This window comes from Felis catus, chromosome B4, assembly GCF_018350175.1.
Source record: "Felis catus isolate Fca126 chromosome B4, F.catus_Fca126_mat1.0, whole genome shotgun sequence".
Taxonomy (NCBI): domain Eukaryota; kingdom Metazoa; phylum Chordata; class Mammalia; order Carnivora; family Felidae; genus Felis; species Felis catus.
This window is the reverse complement of record NC_058374.1, coordinates 78,690,883-78,712,610: the sequence shown is the minus strand read 5'-3', so window position 1 is coordinate 78,712,610 and position 21,728 is coordinate 78,690,883. Positions and strand designations below refer to the sequence as shown.

Here is a 21,728-nt window from a genome sequence, read left to right as displayed (position 1 = left end):
AAATCCATGACCACACGTGATTCCCTGCATCGCTGGGTCTTCTTCTGTGTCTCCAAGGCTTGCGTCGCTCAAGATCAGAGGGGCGTACCCAGTGCCAGTAGTAACCAAGTGGCTGGAGGGGTCCTGAGGAAATGTCTGGCAGGGAGCTCCTATCACAGGACAGCCCTGGCACTTTGAAAACTCTGAGGCACCGGGTTTGATACGCTACAGTTAGTTTATTGGAAACACAGAGTGAAACGAAGACAAAGGGGCTGGCAGTTACGTCGCTGGGTTTTCAGAAGCTTCTACAGGCAGCCCTGCAAGGAGATGCTCTTCCCTCCCACGGCCATGGGCCTCACAGAGTTACAGGAAAACCACCGTCAGTGTTCCCCACCTCCCTTCCACAGGATCCAGCGCACTGGCAGATTCCCAGGAAGTGGAGACAGGGAGAGTCTAGGGCCTGCCCTGTCCCGCAAGCTTAGGTGAGGGAGTCGGGCAGGACGAATGAATCCAGCAAACAACACAGCAGGCAGAAGAAAGGATGAATCCTCAAGATAAATCCACTACTAGGAAAGGCTACGGAAAGAGGCCAAGGTGCCGCCCCAGGTGCACAGGGCTCAGGGCGCCCGGGGTTGGGGGGGAGGGGGGGGTGGCGCGCAGAGGGAGAACCCAGGGAGGACGTGCCGAGGGTGCACACCTGGCGACTGGTTGTTGGGGGCGGGCTGCTGGCAGTCGTGGGGCAGCGGCGGGGCGATCGGGGTCGGGCCGGGCGCAGGGGGACGTGGCTGCGCGCTGGCAGGGACGCCGAGGCCTCTTAGCACTTCTTACAGCCCACACTGCAGGCCCCGCACGAGTTGGTGCCCACCACCACGTTACCGCTGCAGGGGGCGCTGCAGACGCGGCTGGTGACAGCAGGGGCAGCACCTGAGGCGCAGAGATCGCCACAGACGACGCCACCGCGGGAGCTGCTGACACCTACATGGGAGGGGGAGGAGAACGCATCAGGCACAGCCACGGCCAGGCTGCTTGGGGGTCGCGAACACGCCCCTCCCAGAAGGCTTGGGGCCCCCCTGACGGGAGCAGACGGGAAGGGAAGAGCTACTTACAGACATTCACAGCGCCGACGCCCTCGCACAGCCTGTTGGGAAAGGAAAAGAGAGAGGTCGGTGTCATGCGCCAGAGGCGACAGCGAGGTCCGTGCCCTCCTTCTGGGCACTTGTTTTGGGGAAGGGGCTATAAACGCGCCAATCGGGAAGCCCAGCCGCCACGAGGGCTCTGGAGACAGAATGCCCAGTGCGCCTGGCTGGCTAGCAACCTCAGATTTGCCCTGCCCTCCAATCCACCTGCCTCCTGATCGGGAGTATCTACTCTTAGATCCCCTGTGAGGGTGGAATCCAGGGACCCGCGTAAGGGCTCCGTGCCTGCCACGTGGTGAGCAGTTCAGACCTGTCGGCTGCTATGATTGCTGTTGGTTCCGATTGACTTGTAAACGCATTCGAGGAAGTGCAGATTTAAATTCCTAAATCTGGTCTGACTGCGGTCACTAGAACGTGGGCCTCAAGAGGGCAGAACATTTTGTCCTGTCTTTTCCCCACTGAAGAATCGACAGTGCCTAACAGTGTTCGGCCAATAAACAACTGTCGCATGAATGAATGGGATTTTAGGGCCCATTTAGAACAGGCTGTCTCCATGAGTTCCTTCATTTGACGGGTGGAGAAAGCGAGGCCCAGGGAGAGGAAATAACCGGTGATAGAGGCAAGGCTATAATTTGGGCCACCTAACTCCACTCAACCCTCATTCCCTTCCCACACAACGCGACTCCTTAAGGAAAGGGAACGGGAGTCCCTCTGGTTGCACCATGGCAAACGGTTGACAAAGTCAGCTTCAGGTGTGGGGAGAATTTTTGCAGTCCACCACCTACTCACCCCATGCCCAGGGTTCATAGAGGATCCACACCAAAGCTTCTGAGTTCCCCGCCCCCACGAGCCCTATGTGGTGGAGGGCTGGACTTCTCAGTTTCCAAAGCTAACGTCAGGCCTTCCAAACTCAATCTTAAGATACTCTTCACTGCGGAATTGTCCGCTAATGAAACTTCCCTGACCAACCCAGGGGCAACATTCTGGGAGTGTTGTATACCTAGGAAATGGTCAGCCGCCCTCCAGCCCTGCCACCTCCAACACTAGCAAAAAGCAAAAACGCCTAAAGCAGGACACCGCTGCCTCAAGGGACAGGCCCCTGCTATCTGTCCACCTTCCGCCCCACCTACTGCAATGGACAACCACTTAGGGCGGCCCACTGTGCTTACAACACATAACTGTGAGTTGATAAAATCCCCCACTGAGTCAGTCATTACAGGATAAATACGAACTCCCGAATGGGGCCAAGGCCAGCCTTGAGACAAAAGCTGGATGCTGGATTATGTGCAACCAAGGCCAGGAGGGGAAAGACACGTTCAAGAGAGGGTGGCTGAAAGCCCAGACTAGGATTCTCGGGAAAACAATTACTAGGGCCTGACTCCTGGCTCTGAAAGGCAGATTTGCAAAAATACCAATCTCATATGAGCACAGAAGTGGGATGACTGACTCAAAGGAGGCTAGAAACAAACTGAAAGGACTTTCTCAAATTACCTGTAAAGATGCAGGATGGGGAGATTTGGACATGGGAGTCCAGTGATGCCAGAGGGCACATGGCACGCTGGGAACCCAGGCAGGGCTGGGAGAGAAAATAGGCTATTGTACCCACCTCTGCTCCTCGCCCTCCAGCAGCCGCCTGTAGGTGGCGATCTCGATGTCCAGGCCCAGCTTGGAGTTCATCACCTCCTGGTACTCCTTGACCAGGCAGGCCATGTCCTGCTTGGCCTTCTGCAGGGCGGCCTCCAGCTCGGCCAGCTTGCAGCGGGCGTCGCTCAGGGCCGCCTCGCCCTGCTGCTCAGCCTGGGTCACCGCGGTCTCCAGCTTGGTGTTCTGGGGCCCAGGAGAGAACAAAGTGGGTTATGGTCCTGGGTGTCTCGGTCCATTTCCCTCATGTGTCCAGTCTCTCCCCTCCCCCAGCTGGGGACACCCCAAGAACAGGCCTCTCCCCTTCATTAACGGAGTCCTCCTGAGGGACCACAACCAGGGACATGAGTCCTGCAAATGGGCTGGATCATGAATGGCGAGAGCCAGTCGGGGCACACACTGCCTGTGCGGCCCTGGGGAGGCCCCAGGCGACCCGTACCTGACACTTGGCATTCTCGACCTCGGCGGTCAGCCTCTGGATCATGCGGTTCAGCTCGTTGATCTCCTCCTTGGTGCGGCGCAGGGTCTCCCCGTGCCGGATCACCGTGGCCTTCATCTCCTCGCACTGGGGGGAAGCAGAGGTGCTCCTGAGCTCAGGATGCAGTTTCCCTCCCATTCAGACACTACAGATGGTTGGTAGGTTGTACAGTGCTCAGCCTGTGCAACTATACATGGCAGCCCTGCCCAGCGATTATAACTTGAGAGCTGTGTGCCATTCTGTTACTATCCCACGGGATGAGAAACTCCAGACAAAAGAGGCCTTCTTAATAAATACTTGGCTTCCCTGTGCTGTCATGTCTGAGACAGGTGTCCTGTGCCCCTCACCTTGCTGCGGTACCAGGACTCAGCCTCAGCCCGGCTGCGGCTGGCGATGTCGTCATACTGAGCCTTGATCTCGGCCACAATGCAGTCCATGTTCAGGTCCCGGCTGTTGTCCATCTTGACGATGACCGAGGTGTCTGAGATGTGGGCATTGAGAACGCGGATCTCCTGCAGATGGTGGGGAACGTGTTTACACCCCAGCCTCACCCACAACAGTGTGGACCCAGTCATCTCAGCCCTTACCTGGTCTCCACCCCAGCTCCCACTACAGCCTCATGGACTGCAGCCCCCACCCAACCCAAATCCCTGGCCAATCAGTCCCAGGCCCCAGCCCCCTCTTCTAGGCTGGCTGCTTCTTTTCGACCTGGACCACGGCCCCTCACCTCCTCATACAGGCGCCGCAGGAAGTTGATCTCCTCGATCAGGGCCTCCGCATTGGCCTCCAGATCTGACTTGCGGAGGTAGGCACAGTCCACATCCTGGAAAAATGGGGTGTCTGTGAGCTCAGAGGACCCCGGTGCTCATTACCCCAAACACTCCCCTCTCTTCTCTCCCATTCGTGGAGGCCAAGGGAAAGGACTCCCACTCTTCTATTCCCATGCCGTCGCCATACTTACTGACCTGCCTGGGGTGGGCTTTGCAACCTCCTGCCCTTCTGAGAACAAACCCCTTTGTGCCTGAGATGGGCCGCCAGCCTTTCTCTCCTCTTATGGTCCCAGCTCTGCTTCTTACCCTCCCTATCCCAACAAGCCTGCCAGACTGACTCCCTGCTCGCCACCTCGACCCCTCTCTGTCCCCTGGCAGTCCTCCAAGACCACCTGGTCACTCCGGGTTCAGCTCCATCCTCCCCAATACCCGGGACTGGGCCCCTCCTGTTGGTCAGACTTGCCCCAGTGCTAGACAGGACGCTGTCCCTCAACAGAGAGACTGGAGCTGCCCTGCCTCCATGGGGTCCCCGCCAGAGACCACAAGTTCTAGAGCACAGTGGGACATCCGCCAGTCAGCCCAGCCATCCCTCGCCCCAGGGCAGGGTGCTAGTGCACAGTCCAAGGTTCTTGCCCTTCATCGGCGACCTGAATGAGCCTTCCATGACCTGACCCCTGGGATTTCCCAGCCCCGATTGGGCCAGGTCGTGTACCCCACGCGGAGGTTGAGACCCTCTGGGTCTCCCCAGGAAGAGTCTGTCATTCCGAGATCCCTGGTGTCTGTGCTTCCGGATCCCATGTCACTCACCTTCTTCAGAGCCACAAATTCATTCTCAGCTGTTGCTCTCAGAGAGACTTCCTCCTCGTACCTGAGGCAGAAGAGGGCAGAGAGGGAGGTCAGGGAAGGGCGGGTCTCACCAGAGGCCGTCTCCCTTTCACATCAGTGGAGGGGGCAGTATTAGTGAGCTCCCAACAGCTGGAACGCAGCAATTCCGCTGTCTCCGTTCTGTCTGGTTAGATCTGGAACGGGTCTAGGATCCTGTCTCGACTTTAAATTGAGGGGTCCAGAGAGCTAAGGTGTGGGACCTCCCAGCCCCGTTCCCACAGCTGCCGTGAGATCACCTTAGGAGGCACATAAGGACTCAACTCCCCAGCCCCATGCTAGGAGAGGACAGTGTCACGTCTGGGGCACGGCAGCCCCAGCCTCCCCTCATCTGGCTGTCCAACCTGGCTCAGGTGTGGGGGCCTATGACACCCGTCCCCCATCGGCACTCAGCACCCCAGGCAGTGGCACCCCCGGGGCCCCGGGGCCTGTCAGTCCCGAACCACCAGACGCTCAGGTGCTACGGGTGGGAACTGAGAGGTCAGCCAGCAGGAGGCAGCCAGGGAGGCTGCAGAAGTCTCCTCCCCACGGGGCCTGGGGGACAGCCTCCTAGAAGGAAGGCTGAGTAGGGGACAGAGAGGTCTCCTGGGGGCATCCCGGCCCCACCCTGAGGCAGGCATCTGGGCAACAGTGGCGCAGCTGAGATGACCCTGCCGCGCAAGTCCCCGGCCTGCATGGCCCCTCATGCTTCTGGAAAATTCTTCTCAAGTCTAACCCAATGGGCTCTAAGCCAAGTCCATTTCCTGTGCCCTTCGTCACTCCGGGCCGCACTCACTTCTTCTTGTAGCCCTCCAGCACCTCCTGCACGTGGTTGAGCTCCGAGGCCAGCCTCCCGCTGTCGGCCTCCACGCACTCGGCCTCCCGCCTCAGCGTCTCGATGTAGCCCTCGAACAGGGGCTCCAGGTTGCTCTCGCAGCACTTGCGGTTCTGGTAGAACTGCCACTTGGTCTCCAGAAGCTTGTTCTGCTGCTCCAGGAAGCGCACCTGCATTCAGGGTGTGGGGAGGGGTCAGACGGCTCTTGGTGTCCCAAAGCCAATTTGGGGTGGGGCTGGGGTGATTGCTTTAAGGGCAAACTCCCAACCCTGGAGCTCAGCAGACATTGGCAGAGATGGGCAGTGGGAGACAAGGTGACTCCTGGATTTCCCTCCTGTGATCTCTGTCTGGATTTTCTCACTCAGGGATGGGAGCAAGGGGCTGGGCAAGGTCAGTGTCTGCTCTCAGGTAAAGTGAGTTCTCCAGACCTGGTGAGTCCAGGTGGCATGTGTATTCTGGAGGCAGGTAGAGGTCTCCGGTTGGCCTCTGGCTCCCCCTGTCTCAGTGCCCAGCCTGAGGGCTGAGCATGGGTGGGCTACAGGAAGGGTGTGATCAAGGACAGCCACCCACTGGCTCACCCTGCGGGCCTCTTCCTATTTCTTGTGTCCATTTTGGTGTCTGTGTGTGTGCATGTTCTGTCCTCTTCCTCTGACAGGCCAGTTCCAAGCCTGTCCTTGTGTCTCCCTGGGGACCTGCCTGTCTGGACAGAGGTTGCATATAATGGCAACGCTATCAAATCAGGAGCCTCTGCTCTGTATCCTGATGTCCTCGGTCCTCATGTGGCCTGGGTGTGTGTCCATTTCGTCCATCAGAGCAGGAGCTCACCTGGACCTCCTGTGTCCTGCCCCTGACTGTCTTCAGTGCCTAGCCCAGGACCCGAAGGCTCAGGAAGGGTGTGATCAAGGACACCCACCTTGTCGATGAAGGCAGCGAACCTGCTGTTGAGACACTTGATCTGCTCCTTCTCCTCGTGCTTCACGCACTGCGCATTGGGGTCGATCTCCAGGTTGAGGGGCGTGAGGAGGCTCTCGTTGACCGACACGCTGGTGATGCAGGGCGGGCTGGGGCCGCACACGCCGCCGGAGCGGTAGCCGAAGCTGCGGCCGCAGGAGCCGGCGCGGAAGCCGCCGCAGACGCTGTGGCTTCCGAAGCCGCCGGTGAGGCCGCGGTAGCAGGAGACGCCGCGGTAGGGGGCGGCGGTGATGCAGCAGCGGCCGGGCCGGGGCCCGCAGGCCGAGGCGCAGCTGAAGGCGCGGCCAGCACAGTAAGATCCACAAGTCATGGTGATTCTTGGGGCAAGGGAGGCTCTGAGGAGGGAGACGTACTAATGGAGGGTACGGTGACTGAAGTGTTCAGGTCTTGGACATCTTTGGGCCCTTTATATATGCGGGGAGCCTAGTGCGTCCACGAGTTAGGAGCAATTAGGTGTGTTTATTGGCTTGGGTTGTTTAGCTGCTTTGGCTCCTCCCTTATGTGCTTAATTGAGGGCCAGATGCGGCCAGATGTTTATGGCCTTTTACCCAAAACTGCACAATGTTTATCTTCAAAAGGCCAACTCACCTCTCTCACACCCTCCCCGTACACTACTTTTACGCATTTGGCGGAACTCTTGGATTCGATGATGGGAAGCAATGACTCAGATTAGAATGGAGGGAGGAGAAAGGCGGGGCTACAGCTCCTGTACCGCCCATTTCACAAAGCCGCCACCGCTGTCCGTGGTGCTGATTGGGCCAGCCTTGGGACACTGGGAGAATGTGAGATCTACAGAAGATGATGTGAAATTTGGGGTGCGTTTGGTGGTCTCCCTCACACCGATAGCCCATATCTGCCTGGCCAAAGGCCCAATACCCCCATGCCAGCCCCCAAAGCCCTCACCTACACCTATCAACATATTCTGTCTCTATGACTCTCTCTGTCCCTCTCTCTCTCTCTCACACACACACACAACGCACTCACATACTGGCCTTGCCACCCATAATCTCTCTCTCTCTCGCACACACACACACATACACACGGACACACACTCATTTGTTCATGTGTACACTCGCCCATCTCAGTTTGCACATAGACCAGTCCTGAGGCCAAAACATGAGACCGTTCTGTCCAGCCTATGCTAAAGAGGAGGCATTCCCTTCCTCAAAATCTTCCATGGGGCCTAAGGGGACACACAGTGGCTCGCTGGCTTCAGGAATGCCCAACTATTTCCAGCAAGGCTCCAAGAAAAGATAAGCATGTCTTGTTTTCATCTCAAACTTCCATTTTCCTCTAGGGCTCAGAAAGCATGGGGTAGACACTACTGTCATGAGCCTATATAGCATTTCGCTCAGAATATAATGGAATCAATCTAGACAGAGCCATCAGTAGGGCATCCAGCCCCCTGCCTCCACCTCCCCCCTCCCAGATCTGTGCTGCTTCCTATGCTATACCAACCCTGTAACCCCCTTCCCTTTACAGCAGTTTGTCAGTAATCTTGGCAGATGTCAAAACAGATCCATGTTGGCGTGTTCCGCCTGTAGTGTGGATAGTGTGAGCCTTGAACCCAACAGGGCTGGATGGACATCAAGGCTCTCCCATGAACAGCTCTGTGTGATCTGGGGGCAAGGCACTTCATTCCTCTGGGAAATATATTAAGTCTTTCCTTCCAGCACTGCCTGGGAAAATTACAGAGATGTCCACGTGCTCATCAAACTCCAGAACACAGTACATATGTGTTTTATTCTAATCATTAAGAAGCAGGAGGCTCTGGGGCAGCATTTTTTTCAGAGCTCACATTGTGGCCCACTCATAGAAGCAAACAGAATTTTCATGAAGTAGATTAGAACAAAATCAAGCAGAGTGGAATAGAAAATAGCAGAGTGCATCATATGTAGTAAAAAAAAAACCATTTTATTTCCTTTTTGTCTCAACTGTATGTGGTGTGTATGTGTGTGTGTGCTTCATGACTACATAAAATCATTTCTTAATATGATTGAAAATAAAAAGTTGAAATACATCGCATATCAGTTAAGCACACAGACCCAGATTCCAAACTGCCTAGTTTCAAAGTCCAGCCCTGCCACTTTCTAGCTATGTAACCTCAGGTAATTACTTAACCTCTCTGTACCTCATTTCATGATTTATAAAATGGGGATAATAATATCCACCTCATAAAGCTGTTGTAAGGATTAAAAGAATTAATCCATGTAAAGCGTTTAGAACAGAGCCTGACACTCTAATTATGTAATCATATTTGTAGTTGTTATTGCTGCTAATGCTGTTGCTGTAGATATATCAGCAGGTTTGGTAGAATGTACCTACCCACATTCTTAAACCACCAATGTAAAATCCCCACTAATGGTGTCTATCTTAAAGGACTAGTAAAAGGATTAAATTGTACATGAACAACGCTTAACACAGCACCTGGCACATAGCAAGTGCTCAGTAAATGTTATCTACTATTATTATTCTACTATGATTTCAGTCCAAGGAACAGGGAGGACTTGGGACCTTAGGCCATGGTTACTTCTTTTATCCTGGAAGAGAACCCAAAATCAAATGCCCCTCCTTCAATCCCCACTCTAGACCAACTGCCCCCAGGGAAGTCCCAGGGAGGATCTCTCCTCTTCGGCAAAGGGACAATGTCAGCAATCCTTAGGCAACTATACTACTGGATGAAAAGAGGCTTGGACAGTCCCAGAAGTCTGTTATCTATTAATAATTCACAAATTTGTATTTCTAACTTGGCCTTAACAGACCACCAAAAATCCTCAGCCATAAATCAATGACATACTCACTTATCTTGCTTCTTTCCTGATCCTGAAGCCCCCTGATTGGTTAGTAGCCTGCATGAAGTTGAGGGTGGGGGGTATGCCACCCATCCAGGTACAGTGGAACTCCAAAGAGAGCAAGAGAAGTCAGATTTTCACTGCAGCTGGACAGATGGAAATTGGAGTTGAGGGAAACGTCCCAGAAGGAGGGCAGGTAGTCGTGGTATCCTAAAAAGGTGCTTGCGTTATATCTCCCATTTAGGGAAGTTTTATGTAAAAGAGAAAAACCCTTTATTCTGGAGTAGCCACGGTGTTTATAGAAACAGGGTGAACAAAAAAACCTTCATATCAGGAGATTAGAGGCTCTTCTTTTAGCCTAAGTGGATCTTGTTTCAAGGGATACCTGGAAAAAAAGGGGCAAATCTGGTGGTTTTAACATTAGGAAGTTCTTGTTCAAGCTTCCCTTCAGTACATCCTTCTCCTGTGAAGAATGTTGTAAGGCAGATTCCCCCACATGGATGATGGGTTAGATGAGACAACATCTTACTGGGGAATTCAGGGTTTCTGTGATGGCTACATCTCTGCCATATGCTGAAGTCTGTCTTAATTTTGGAAAAAGGGAGGAAGGCACTAAGAGAAAGAAGGAGACATGGATTCTGAAGTTCCCAATCTGACTGGGAAGACAGACCCACATTTGTGAGAAAGGCTGGAAGTCTGAAGAGGGCTCCTTTTCAGCTGTATCATCAGATGCTCAGAAATGCAATGTCTACTGAGACTGCCTATTCTTTTTTTTTTATGTTTCAATGTTTATTTTTGAGAGAGAGACAGAGCATGAGCATGAGCATGAGTGGAGGAAGGGCAGAGAGAGAGACACAGAATCCAAAGCACCTCCAAGCTCTGAGCTGTTGGCACAGAGCCCGAAGCAGGGCTCGAACCCATGAACCATGAGATCATGACCTGAGCCAAAGTCGGATGTTTAGCCAACTGAGCCACCCAGGTGCCACTGACAGTGCCCATTCTGGGGCACCGTAGAATGCAGCTAGTCTGATGCGAAAGGTAAGAAGGGCCCCCTGGAAAGGGTGACAACAGATGCCAGTAAAGAGGCAGTTGGGGCAGTATTGGTGTAAAAAGCGTGCATGGAGGTTTTCAGAGAGTGGACAGTAGAGAAACTTGGAGGACCTTGTGGGAGAGGCAGAGATAGTGAGATGCTGTGACAGAGCCCACTGAGGCAGAGCCCTCAGAAGTAGGGCTAGTCGCATCTCTGGGATTCTGCTTCAAAACTACAAGGTGGGAGGCAGCCTGTAGGTTCCACATCTGGAGGATACGAAAACATCTGCATACCAGGCTTGCAGGTATCTAAGGGGCTGTGCCCTTTCTCACCTTGCAGCTCATGCTTTCTGTTCACAGAAAGCAGGTGCAGGCCAAGTTTCAGTGAGGGGAGTTGAGGGGTGAAGGAATGGCTGTTTACATAACACTCAGGCTGTATACGAAGGAGTTGACCCTAGGCCAGCCAGCAGGCAGGATGACTGGATTAATGAGTTGAGAGGCCCAAGTCAGAGTCCTGCCTTCTCAGCCAAGTCAGCCTGGGACAGTGGCCAATTATCCATTAGAATTCACCAGAGGAAGGCGGGGCCAAAGGCTCTTGTGGACTGCCTAGGGGAATGGGGAAATGAAGACTGACTCAGGAACTCTGCCCTTGATGAAATCCGTCCCACTAAGCAGGCTGAACCCCTGCATCTCCTCAAGCCCTTCTCTCATCTCTCCCAGTCTCCCCTCCTTCCCATACTCTTCACCCCCCAGATGGTCTATGTCCTTCCAAGTAGCCCAAGAGAGTAATGGTCTAAGATCAAGGATCTTCTCTCTTCTTTTCCCTAGAAATCCACCTCCCATCCACTTCTCTCTTTCCTTCCCCAATCCTACCCTTCAGTCTCTACTTTGCCCCATGGCTTTCAAGATTCTTGCCCTTGTTGGCTGGCTTTCCTGACCACTCTCATCATTGTTCAGTTCAAGGACTTCACTTTGGTCAAGGACACATCTACCCACTTCATTCCTCCTTCAGACCCCAGCCAGGAATGTCTCCCTACCCATCCCCCACTCCCAGGAATGGCTGCCCTCTGGTCTGCTACATCTGATCCCCACCCCACCCTACCAGAAAGCTTTGCACAATTAACGACCAAGCTTTGATGGTTCCATTACTCAGCATTTAATAGGCAGCTGGCATTCGTTTCATTCATTCCACAAATATTTATTGAGCACCTACTATGTGCCAAGCCCTTGGAATAGATCCACGAACCAAACACTTGTGCTCATTGGTGTGTTGCAAGGTTTGCATTTTTGTTCACAATCTGCATATGTGTCCAGCTTTTCTCTTAGAACTGGAAGCTCACCACAAACAAGGGTGAGCTCTTCTCTATCCTCTGGCCCTGAACCCTCAGAGCACTGTAAGGGGCCCTGAAGAGGGTCCTGGGGGAAGGGATCAGTGAGAGTGTGTGTTAATGTGCTATATACCAGCACCATCTATTGTGTAATACTTCTAACGATGGTAGAGGGGCAATGAGATAAACTCATCCCTTCCACTGGGATCAAACATACCAGCAGACTCTGAGTGCCGGCTTTGCCACTAACGACACAAACTGAGCAAGACTCTTAACCTTCTAGGCCTCAGTGTCCTCACCTGACACCTGCCTCAGAGGGTAATTGTAAAAATTAAATGCTTTAGTGCATGTTGGACAATCAGCATAGCATCTAGTAGGAGGTAAGATGAACATCAAGAGATGTTATGATTTTTTAAATTTGGAAGAAGACTCATGAAATGGCTTTCGACACTAAGCATATACCTACTTGCATATTTTTTTTTAAATAACCACATACCCTAGCAAAACCCTTCCACAGATATGCCAGAAGACACAGAAAGAATGTTCATGGCCACTCTGTTCATAATACAGACCCTAGAAACAACCATGAGGCCATCAGGGTGGAGAGATAAATTAATTGTGGCATATTCACACAATGAGTATGAACACAATACAGCGACAGGAAGCAACGCTGAAAAAAAGGAAGCCAGACACAAAAGAATACACACAATACAATTCCATTTACATGAACTTCAAAAACTGGAAAACTATGGGGCATCTGGGGGGCTCAGTTAGTTACGCGTCTGACTCTTGATTTTGGCTCAGGTCACGGTTTGTGAGACTGAGCCCCGCATTGGGCTCTGCACTGACGGCATGGAGCCTGCTTGGGATTCTCTCTCTTCCTCGATCTCTGCCCCTCCCCCACTCACACTATCTCTGATCTCTCAAAATAAATAAATATTTTTAAAAACTGGAAAACTTGGGGCGCCTGGGTGGCGCAGTCGGTTAAGCGTCCGACTTCAGCCAGGTCACGATCTCGCGGTCTGTGAGTTCGAGCCCCGCGTCGGGCTCTGGGCTGATGGCTCAGAGCCTGGAGCCTGTTTCCGATTCTGTGTCTCCCTCTCTCTCTGCCCCTCCCCCGTTCATGCTCTGTCTCTCTCTGTCCCAAAAATAAATAAACGTTGAAAAAAAAATTTTTTTTTAAAAACTGGAAAACTAAATAATTTATGGTTTAGAGATGCATACATTGGTTCTAAAACTGCTAAGAAAAGCAAGGGAATGAGTGAACACAAAATCCCAGAGGGATGTTGTCCCTAGGCCAAAAAGAAATGGGTACAACCAGAATGAGGCTTATAGGAAGCACCTAAGTCACACGTATATTTCATTTCTTCCTATAGGGGGTAGGTACACCGCCTATACGTTCTTTTGTGTGGGTAACATAGTTCTCAATAAAAACTCTTTTACCCTTGATAAAACCCATATTGCCAGAGCCAAGACTATGGTGGTGATTCAGCCAACCCTCCCCCTCTCTTCTCTTCCCCTCCCCCACCACAAGCTTTTTTACTCCAAGAAAACATACAGAACGAATGTCCTTTCGGGTCTTCAAAAATTAGCTGCAATTAATAATGCCTGAAATTCAATGAAATGGTGAAAATTTGATTTTCTTATATCTCGTTTCTTTAAATTGCTTCTGGTGTCTTTAAAATTGCTTAGGAAGGGCCAGCTATTAGTAATTAGCTCATGTTTATGCATGTCATTTTTATAAGGAGTTACACTGGTGGAGAAGGTAAAGCATGTGTGAGATGTACCTTGACTCACAGCGCTTCTCCTCAGGACACCAGCCAACTGGTTTGCTGGGAGCACTGCCATGGCTCAACTGTGGGCAGTGTCCAGAATGGCAAAGGGTATAAAGGGTCTCGGAAGTGCTGGCCCAGCTCCCCAAACACATAAAGTGACAGCAGGTGCCACACCCTCCTGGACAGCCAGATGGCTGACACAGTCCACGAGCCCGTGTTTGTCCTGTCACAAGGCCTCAGCCCTGAATGTTTCACACAAACACACAGAGCCCTACCCCCAGCCCCGGTCTGTTCCCCTCCTTCCTTCTCCTTTCCCGCCAGCCCCACCCCCCTTCCTCCTTCCCCAAGCTGCCCTGCCTGCCTTTACCTCTAAGACACGGCAGCTACAGGGGGCTGCCGGCCACATGGCTTCTCTTCTCTTTCATTTAATAATGCAAATCTCTGTACTTTATGAGACAATTCTTCTAGACCTGTTCCCCTGCAGTAGGAGGCTTTGTGGGTAAGTAGAAACAGTACCCTCTGTCAAGATACTCACAGTGCACCAGAGGTGAACAAATAACTAAAACCGCTCAGTTCTCAGCCACAGGACCCTATAGATCTCCAGCCCCAGCCTCACGTTGTCCCTGTGCTACATTCCCACACCATTGGCCCCTCCTGGTTCTAACCATCCCAACCCCCCGTGACGCTGCCCATCTGCCCAAGACTGATTCTGCCCAGCCATAAATTCCACAGATATCCCCTCCTAAACAACTTTTCCTACCCCTCTTGAAAATTTCCAGAGAGTAGGAAATCTGGGGGTTGTCACAGCATGTAGGTGAGAAGGCATTGCCTCTCCTGGGCTCCATGACTTAACTAGCTAGGAGATACTGGGCAAGTTATTTAACCTCCCCAAGCCTCGGTTTCTTTATCTGTAAAATGGGGATAATGATACATACTTCGTATGGTTGATGGGAGAATTAGAGATTGCTTACGACATAAAATATCAGATAGTAGGTGGCCAAAAGAAAAAAAGACAAGAAAATATCCTCTTATCAAAATAGGATATATGTTTTCCTACATCGTTCTTTCTAATTACAAAGGGGAAATGTATGCAAGTGATCCGATTTAGCATCACAGATACTGGAACAGCCTGATATTTTTGTGCTTCTTGGGGTGACATAATAAGAATCATATAGCATTGCTCATGAGGTATTCTGCCCAAAAACGTGTCAGTTGAACCCAGACAAGCCTCTAGACCAACACTATCCAGTGGACAAGCTGCGATGGTGGAAATGTTCTGTCCCTGCGCCATCCAGTAAGGTAGTCAGTGGTCCTGTGGTCATGTGGCTCCTGCAACTGGGGAACTCCATTGTCAATTTATTTAGCTTTAACCAATTTAAATTTAAACAGCCGCATACGCCTACAGGATGCCACACTAAACAGGTCAACTCTAGAGTTAACTTCTAGTATCTTTAAAATATAAAGAAAGGATGGAGGGGCGCCGAGGTGGCTCCGTCGGTTAAGCACCAACTTCGGCTCAGGTCATGATCTCAGGGTTTGTGCGTTCAAGCCCTGCATTGGGCTCTGCACTGACAGCCCAGAGCCTGGAGCCTGCTTCAGATTCTGTGTCTCCCTCTCTCTGCCCCTCCCCTGCTCATGCTCTGTCTCTCAAGAATAAATAAACATTTAAAAAAATTAAATATAAGGGACAGAGCCACAAGACAAGTCACATAAAACCGATTTCTTAAAACTTTTGAGACAATTAGGAAGGCTGAAAATGGAACGGCTAGCAAATGATTCTTTGCAACTGTCGTTAATTTTCTTGCACGCGCAGTGGTACGGTCCTGCTTTCTACACGTGCCATACTTTCTGTAACCGTCAAATATGAGGGCAGGGCTGGCACAGTGTTAACCAGTCTTGAATCTACGTAACTCAGTGAACATCTCAGGGTGTTTTTATGCTATGCTTTCAACGTTTCCAGATGTTCAGAAACTCTCATGATAAAAGTTGAAAAAGACAAAAAAAACCACACACACATATTTAATAAACTGCTGGCTGCTGTCTTGACAGGAAAAATGGGATGTATCTCAGCAGCCCGCTAGACAGTCCGGGGATGAAGGGAATGCACATTTGTTGTAGAGTAGCACGATCGCCACTACTGGAATGGAAACTTCTGGATGTTACTTGTTAACACCTCAGTCTTTCCTGAGTCCCCTCCTGACCACCCCACTACACACACACACACACACACACACACACAGGTGCCCTGAACCTCCCAGCCTCTGGCCTTGCTTCTCCTCTCCTCTCCTGGCCCCCTTCCTCCCTCTCCTGCCCTGCCCTTCTCTCTGCAATCTCCTCAGATGAGTGCCTAGACTGCTGGCAGGGCACTTTGAAGATGAAACATACTGAGTCCCCCTACAGCCCAGAGGTTGGCATCCTATACACTGAGGAGGGTGCGGGCCACTCCACCATGAAAGCATGTGCTAAAGAGGGGTTGGACTCAACTAACCGCCCAAGCCCATAAAGCACAAATTGACCGAAATGCACAGCCAAGCCCTTCAGATCTGAGCATAAATAGGACGGAGGTGCCTCACGGAGCACATTGGAGTTTCCACAAGACTCCAGACCTCGGTCCTGTACTCTGCTACCCCAGCCTCCAGGAGCACCATGACTTGCGGATCTGGATTCTGCGGCCGCACCTTCAGCTGCGCCTCGGCCTGCGGGCCCCGGCCCGGCCGCTGCTGCATCACCGCCGCCCCCTACCGCGGCGTCTCCTGCTACCGCGGCCTCACCGGCGGCTTCGGAAGCCACAGCGTCTGCGGCGGCTTCCGCGCCGGCTCCTGCGGCCGCACCTTCGGCTACCGCTCCGGCGGCGTGTGCGGGCCCAGCCCGCCCTGCATCACCAGCGTGTCGGTCAACGAGAGCCTCCTCACGCCCCTCAACCTGGAGATCGACCCCAATGCGCAGTGCGTGAAGCACGAGGAGAAGGAGCAGATCAAGTGTCTCAACAGCAGGTTCGCTGCCTTCATCGACAAGGTGGGTGTCCTTGATCACACCCTTCCTGAGCCTTCGGGTCCTGGGCTAGGCACTGAAGACAGTCAGGGGCAGGACACAGGAGGTCCAGGTGAGCTCCCGCTCTGATGGACGAAATGGACACACACCCAGGCCACATGAGGACCGAGGACATCAGGATACAGAGCAGAGGCTCCTGATTTGATAGCGTTGCCATTATATGCAACCTCTGTCCAGACAGGCAGGTCCCCAGGGAGACACAAGGACAGGCTTGGAACTGGCCTGTCAGAGGAAGAGGACAGAACATGCACACACACAGACACCAAAATGGACACAAGAAATAGGAAGAGGCCCGCAGGGTGAGCCAGTGGGTGGCTGTCCCTGATCACACCCTTCCTGTAGCCCACCCATGCTCAGCCCTCAGGCTGGGCACTGAGACAGGGGGAGCCAGAGGCCAACCGGAGACCTCTACCTGCCTCCAGAATACACATGCCACCTGGACTCACCAGGTCTGGAGAACTCACTTTACCTGAGAGCAGACGCTGACCTTGCCCAGCCCCTTGCTCCCATCCCTGAGTGAGAAAATCCAGACAGAGATCACAGGAGGGAAATCCAGGAGTCACCTTGTCTCCCACTGCCCATCTCTGCCAATGTCTGCTGAGCTCCAGGGTTGGGAGTTTGCCCTTAAAGCAATCACCCCAGCCCCACCCCAAATTGGCTTTGGGACACCAAGAGCCGTCTGACCCCTCCCCACACCCTGAATGCAGGTGCGCTTCCTGGAGCAGCAGAACAAGCTTCTGGAGACCAAGTGGCAGTTCTACCAGAACCGCAAGTGCTGCGAGAGCAACCTGGAGCCCCTGTTCGAGGGCTACATCGAGACGCTGAGGCGGGAGGCCGAGTGCGTGGAGGCCGACAGCGGGAGGCTGGCCTCGGAGCTCAACCACGTGCAGGAGGTGCTGGAGGGCTACAAGAAGAAGTGAGTGTGGCCTGGAGTGACGCAGGGCACAGGAAATGGACTTGGCTTAGAGCCCGTTGGGTTAGACTTGAGAAGAATTTTCCAGAAGGACGAGGGGCCATGCAGGCCGGGGACTTGCGCGGCAGGGTCATCTCAGCTGCGCCACTGTTGCCCAGATGCCTGCCTCAGGGTGGGGCCGGGATGCCCCCAGGAGACTTCTCTGTCCCCTACTCAGCCTTCCCTTCTAGGAGGCTGTCCCCCAGGCCCCGTGGGGAGGAGACTTCTGCAGGCTCCCTGGCTGCCTCCTGCTGACTGACCTCTCAGTTCCCACCCGTAGCACTTGAGCGTCTGGTGGTTCGGGACTGACAGGCCCCGGGGCCCCGGGGGTGCCACTGCCTTGGGTCCTGAGTGCCGATGGGGGACGGGTGTCATAGGCCCCCACACCTGAGCCAGGTTGGACAGCCAGATGAGGGGAGGCTGGGGCTGCCGTGCCCCAGAGGTGACACTGTCCTCTCCTAGCATGAGGCCAGGGGTTGAATCCTTATGTGCCTCCTAAGGTGACCTCACGGCAGCTGTGGGAACGGGGCTGGGAGGTCCTACACCTTAGCTCTCTGGACCCCTCAATTTAAAGTCGAGACAGGATCCTAGACCCGTTCCAGATCTAACCAGACAGAACGGAGACAGCGGAATTGCTGCGTTCCAGCTGTTGGGAGCTCACTAATACTGCCCCCTCCACTGATGTGAAAGGGAGACGGCCTCTGGTGAGACCCGCCCTTCCCTGACCTCCCTCTCTGCCCTCTTCTGCCTCAGGTACGAGGAGGAAGTCTCTCTGAGAGCAACAGCTGAGAATGAATTTGTGGCTCTGAAGAAGGTGAGTGACGTGGGATCCGGAAGCACAGACACCAGGGATCTCGGAATGACAGACTCTTCCTGGGGAGACCAGAGGGTCTCAACCTCCGCGTGGGGCACACGACCTGGCCCAATCGGGCTGGGAAATCCCAGGGGTCAGGTCATGGAAGGCTCATTCAGGTCACCGATGAAGGGCAAGAACCTTGGACTGTGCACTAGCACCCTGCCCTGGGGCGAGGGATGGCTGGGCTGACCGGCGGATGTCCCACTGTGCTTTAGAACTTGTGGTCTCTGGCGGGGACCCCATGGAGGCAGGGCAGCTCCAGTCTCTCTGTTGAGGGACAGCGTCCTGTCTAGCACTGGGGCAAGTCTGACCAACAGGAGGGGCCCAGTCCCCGGGTATTGGGGAGGATGGAGCTGAACCCGGAGTGACCAGGTGGTCTTGGAGGACTGCCAGGGGACAGGGAGGGGTCGAGGTGGCGAGCAGGGAGTCAGTCTGGCAGGCTTGTTGGGATAGGGAGGGTAAGAAGCAGAGCTGGGACCATAAGAGGAGAGAAAGGCTGGCGGCCCATCTCAGGCACAAAGGGGTTTGCTCTCAGAAGGGCAGGAGGTTGCAAAGCCCACCCCAGGCAGGTCAGAAAGTATGGCGACGGCATGGGAATAGAAGAGTGGGAGTCCTTTCCCTTGGCCTCCACGAATGGGAGAGAAGAGAGGGGAGTGTTTGGGGTAATGAGCACCGGGGTCCTCTGAGCTCACAGACACCCCATTTTTCCAGGATGTGGACTGTGCCTACCTCCGCAAGTCAGATCTGGAGGCCAACGCGGAAGCCCTGATCGAGGAGATCAACTTCCTGCGGCGCCTGTATGAGGAGGTGAGGGGCCGTGGTCCAGGTCGAAAAGAAGCAGCCAGCCTAGAAGAGGGGGCTGGGGCCTGGGACTGATTGGCCAGGGATTTGGGTTGGGTGGGGGCTGCAGTCCATGAGGCTGTAGTGGGAGTTGGGGTAGAGACCAGGTAAGGCTGAGAAGACTGGGTCCACACTGTGGTGGGTGAGGCTGGGGTGTAAACAGGTTCCCCACCATCTGCAGGAGATCCGCGTTCTCCACGCCCACATCTCAGACACTTCAGTCATCGTTAAGATGGACAACAGCCGGGACCTGAACATGGACTGCATTGTGGCCGAGATCAAGGCTCAGTACGACGACATCGCCAGCCGCAGCCGGGCTGAGGCCGAGTCCTGGTACCGCAGCAAGGTGAGGGGCACAGGACACCTGTCTCCTAGACATGACAGCACGAGGGAAGCCCGGTATACACTTAACAAGGCCTCTTCTGTATGGGGTTTCTGATCCCTAGGGATGGTGACAGAAGGGCAGAGAGCTCTTAGGTTATAGTTATTGGGCAGGGCTGCCATGTATAGTTGCACAGGCTGAGCACTGTACAACCTCCCAACCATCTGTGGTGTCTGAATGGGAGGGAAACTGCATCCTGAGCCTCAGGAGCACCTCTGCTTCCCCCCAGTGCGAGGAGATGAAGGCCACGGTGATCCGGCACGGGGAGACCCTGCGCCGCACCAAGGAGGAGATCAACGAGCTGAACCGCATGATCCAGAGGCTGACCGCCGAGGTCGAGAATGCCAAGTGTCAGGTACGGGTCACCTGGGGCCTCCCCAGGGCCGCACAGGCAGTGTGTGCCCCGACTGGCTCTCGCCATTCATGACCCAGCCCATTTGCAGGACTCATGTCCCTGGTTGTGGTCCCTCAGGGGGACTCCGTTAATGAAGGGGAGAGGCCTGTTCTTGGGGTGTCCCCAGCTGCGGGAGGGGAGAGACTGGACACATGAGGGAAATGGACCGAGACACCCAGGACCATAACCCACTTTGTTCTCTCCTGGGCCCCAGAACACCAAGCTGGAGACCGCGGTGACCCAGGCTGAGCAGCAGGGAGAGGCGGCCCTGAGCGACGCCCGCTGCAAGCTGGCCGAGCTGGAGGCCGCCCTGCAGAAGGCCAAGCAGGACATGGCCTGCCTGGTCAAGGAGTACCAGGAGGTGATGAACTCCAAGCTGGGCCTGGACATCGAGATCGCCACCTACAGGCGGCTGCTGGAGGGCGAGGAGCAGAGGTGAGGCCCAACCCAGCCTGGCTCTGAGTTGCCCATTCCTGCCCCCTTGAATACACTCCATCCTTTCTTCTGTCTCAGCAATGGCCAGTGGTCTAGGAAAACCTCTTATTCATCACTTTGGGGACAGGGGTGGTTTGGGAGGGCTGTTCCCTCAGACCCTCTGCTTCCACGCTGACCACTTGTGGACCCTGCCCCAAGGTGTGGGGGAGCTCTATCCGAAAGTCTGGATGAGTCACTCATGTTGCCTTTTTCTTCTTCCCTCTAGACTATGTGAAGGCGTTGGGGCCGTGAATGTCTGTGAGTAACACAGCCCCTGTGTGGATGGATTTATTCCCTTCCTATAAGGGGTAGCAGGGTCTGGAGGGTGGGGTTCCACTGAAAGCTAAATATCATAAAGTGGGCTGGCATCACAGCAGGAGGGATTGGGGGTCAGAAAGCAGGAAAGACCACAGCTTTGGGCCTAGCGGTGTAAGTAACGATTCTCCTGACTTTAATACACAGTGCTCAGGGCCGGGGGATCTGCATCATCTGGGAGGCTGATGGCTCGCCCCCCATCCCACCCCAGAAATCTCATGAGCCTTTGGGTTTTGCAGGCGTCAGCAGCTCCCGGGGCGGGGTCGTCTGCGGGGACCTCTGCGTGTCCGGCTCGCGGCCGGTGACCGGCAGCGCGTGCAGCGCCCCCTGCAGCGGGAACCTGGCAGTGAGCACCGGAATGTGCGCGCCCTGCGGCCCCTGCAACTCCGTCACGTCTTGCGGCCTGGGCACCGGCGGTGTGGGCTCCTGCGGCATCAGCTCCTGCGGCGTGGGGTCCTGCGCCAGCAGCTGCCGCAAATGTTAGGCGGCCGAACTCACGTCTCGGGCCTGGGGTCTCTCCCACCCAGCTTCCCCATGGAGCAAGCTCTCAATTACCTCTCTGGCACTTTGAAAGGTCTGTCCCACTCCAGGCCTCTCATGTCTATGTGTGATCCCCTCTTCCTCGGCTCTGCTGCCCCGTGCTGGGAGAGGCTACCCCTAAAAAGTCCCCTTGACGCCCATACGAAGGGGGTTGAGGGGCCCAGAGGACCAGGACAAGGTCCTACCCTAGGCTGTCATGGGGCTGATGGCCATATCCCACCCCCAACCACTCCCCTTCCACCTCTGTCATGTTCATCTGTCTTGATCTGTGTTTCCAATAAATCAATGTAGCCACCTCTGAGCCTTGTCTGCACCTCTGTTATCCTCA

General features: G+C 54.2%; 2 protein-coding genes across 2 annotated transcripts; one reads left to right on the top strand and one right to left on the bottom strand.

Annotated features, from left to right (window-relative positions):
- Positions 1–347: 347 nt before the first annotated feature.
- LOC101096995 (keratin, type II cuticular Hb6) lies at positions 348–7,052 on the bottom strand. The gene is made up of 9 exons (XM_011283950.4): positions 6,614–7,052; positions 5,662–5,870; positions 4,812–4,872; positions 3,962–4,057; positions 3,582–3,746; positions 3,196–3,321; positions 2,722–2,942; positions 1,086–1,117; positions 348–954 (listed from the first exon to the last, which is right to left on the bottom strand). Exons 1-9 carry the CDS (start codon positions 6,980–6,982, stop codon positions 794–796), a joined length of 1,440 nt encoding a protein of 479 aa, XP_011282252.3. The 5' UTR covers positions 6,983–7,052; the 3' UTR covers positions 348–793.
- A 9,138-nt stretch (positions 7,053–16,190) lies between these two features.
- Positions 16,191–21,701, top strand: LOC101098967 (keratin, type II cuticular Hb1). Its single transcript, XM_003988731.5, has 9 exons — positions 16,191–16,611; positions 17,355–17,563; positions 18,353–18,413; positions 19,167–19,262; positions 19,477–19,641; positions 19,907–20,032; positions 20,286–20,506; positions 20,772–20,803; positions 21,100–21,701. The coding sequence occupies exons 1-9, from the start codon at positions 16,243–16,245 to the stop codon at positions 21,342–21,344; spliced, it is 1,524 nt and encodes a 507-aa protein (XP_003988780.1). The 5' UTR covers positions 16,191–16,242; the 3' UTR covers positions 21,345–21,701.
- The last annotated feature ends 27 nt before the right edge of the window (positions 21,702–21,728 follow it).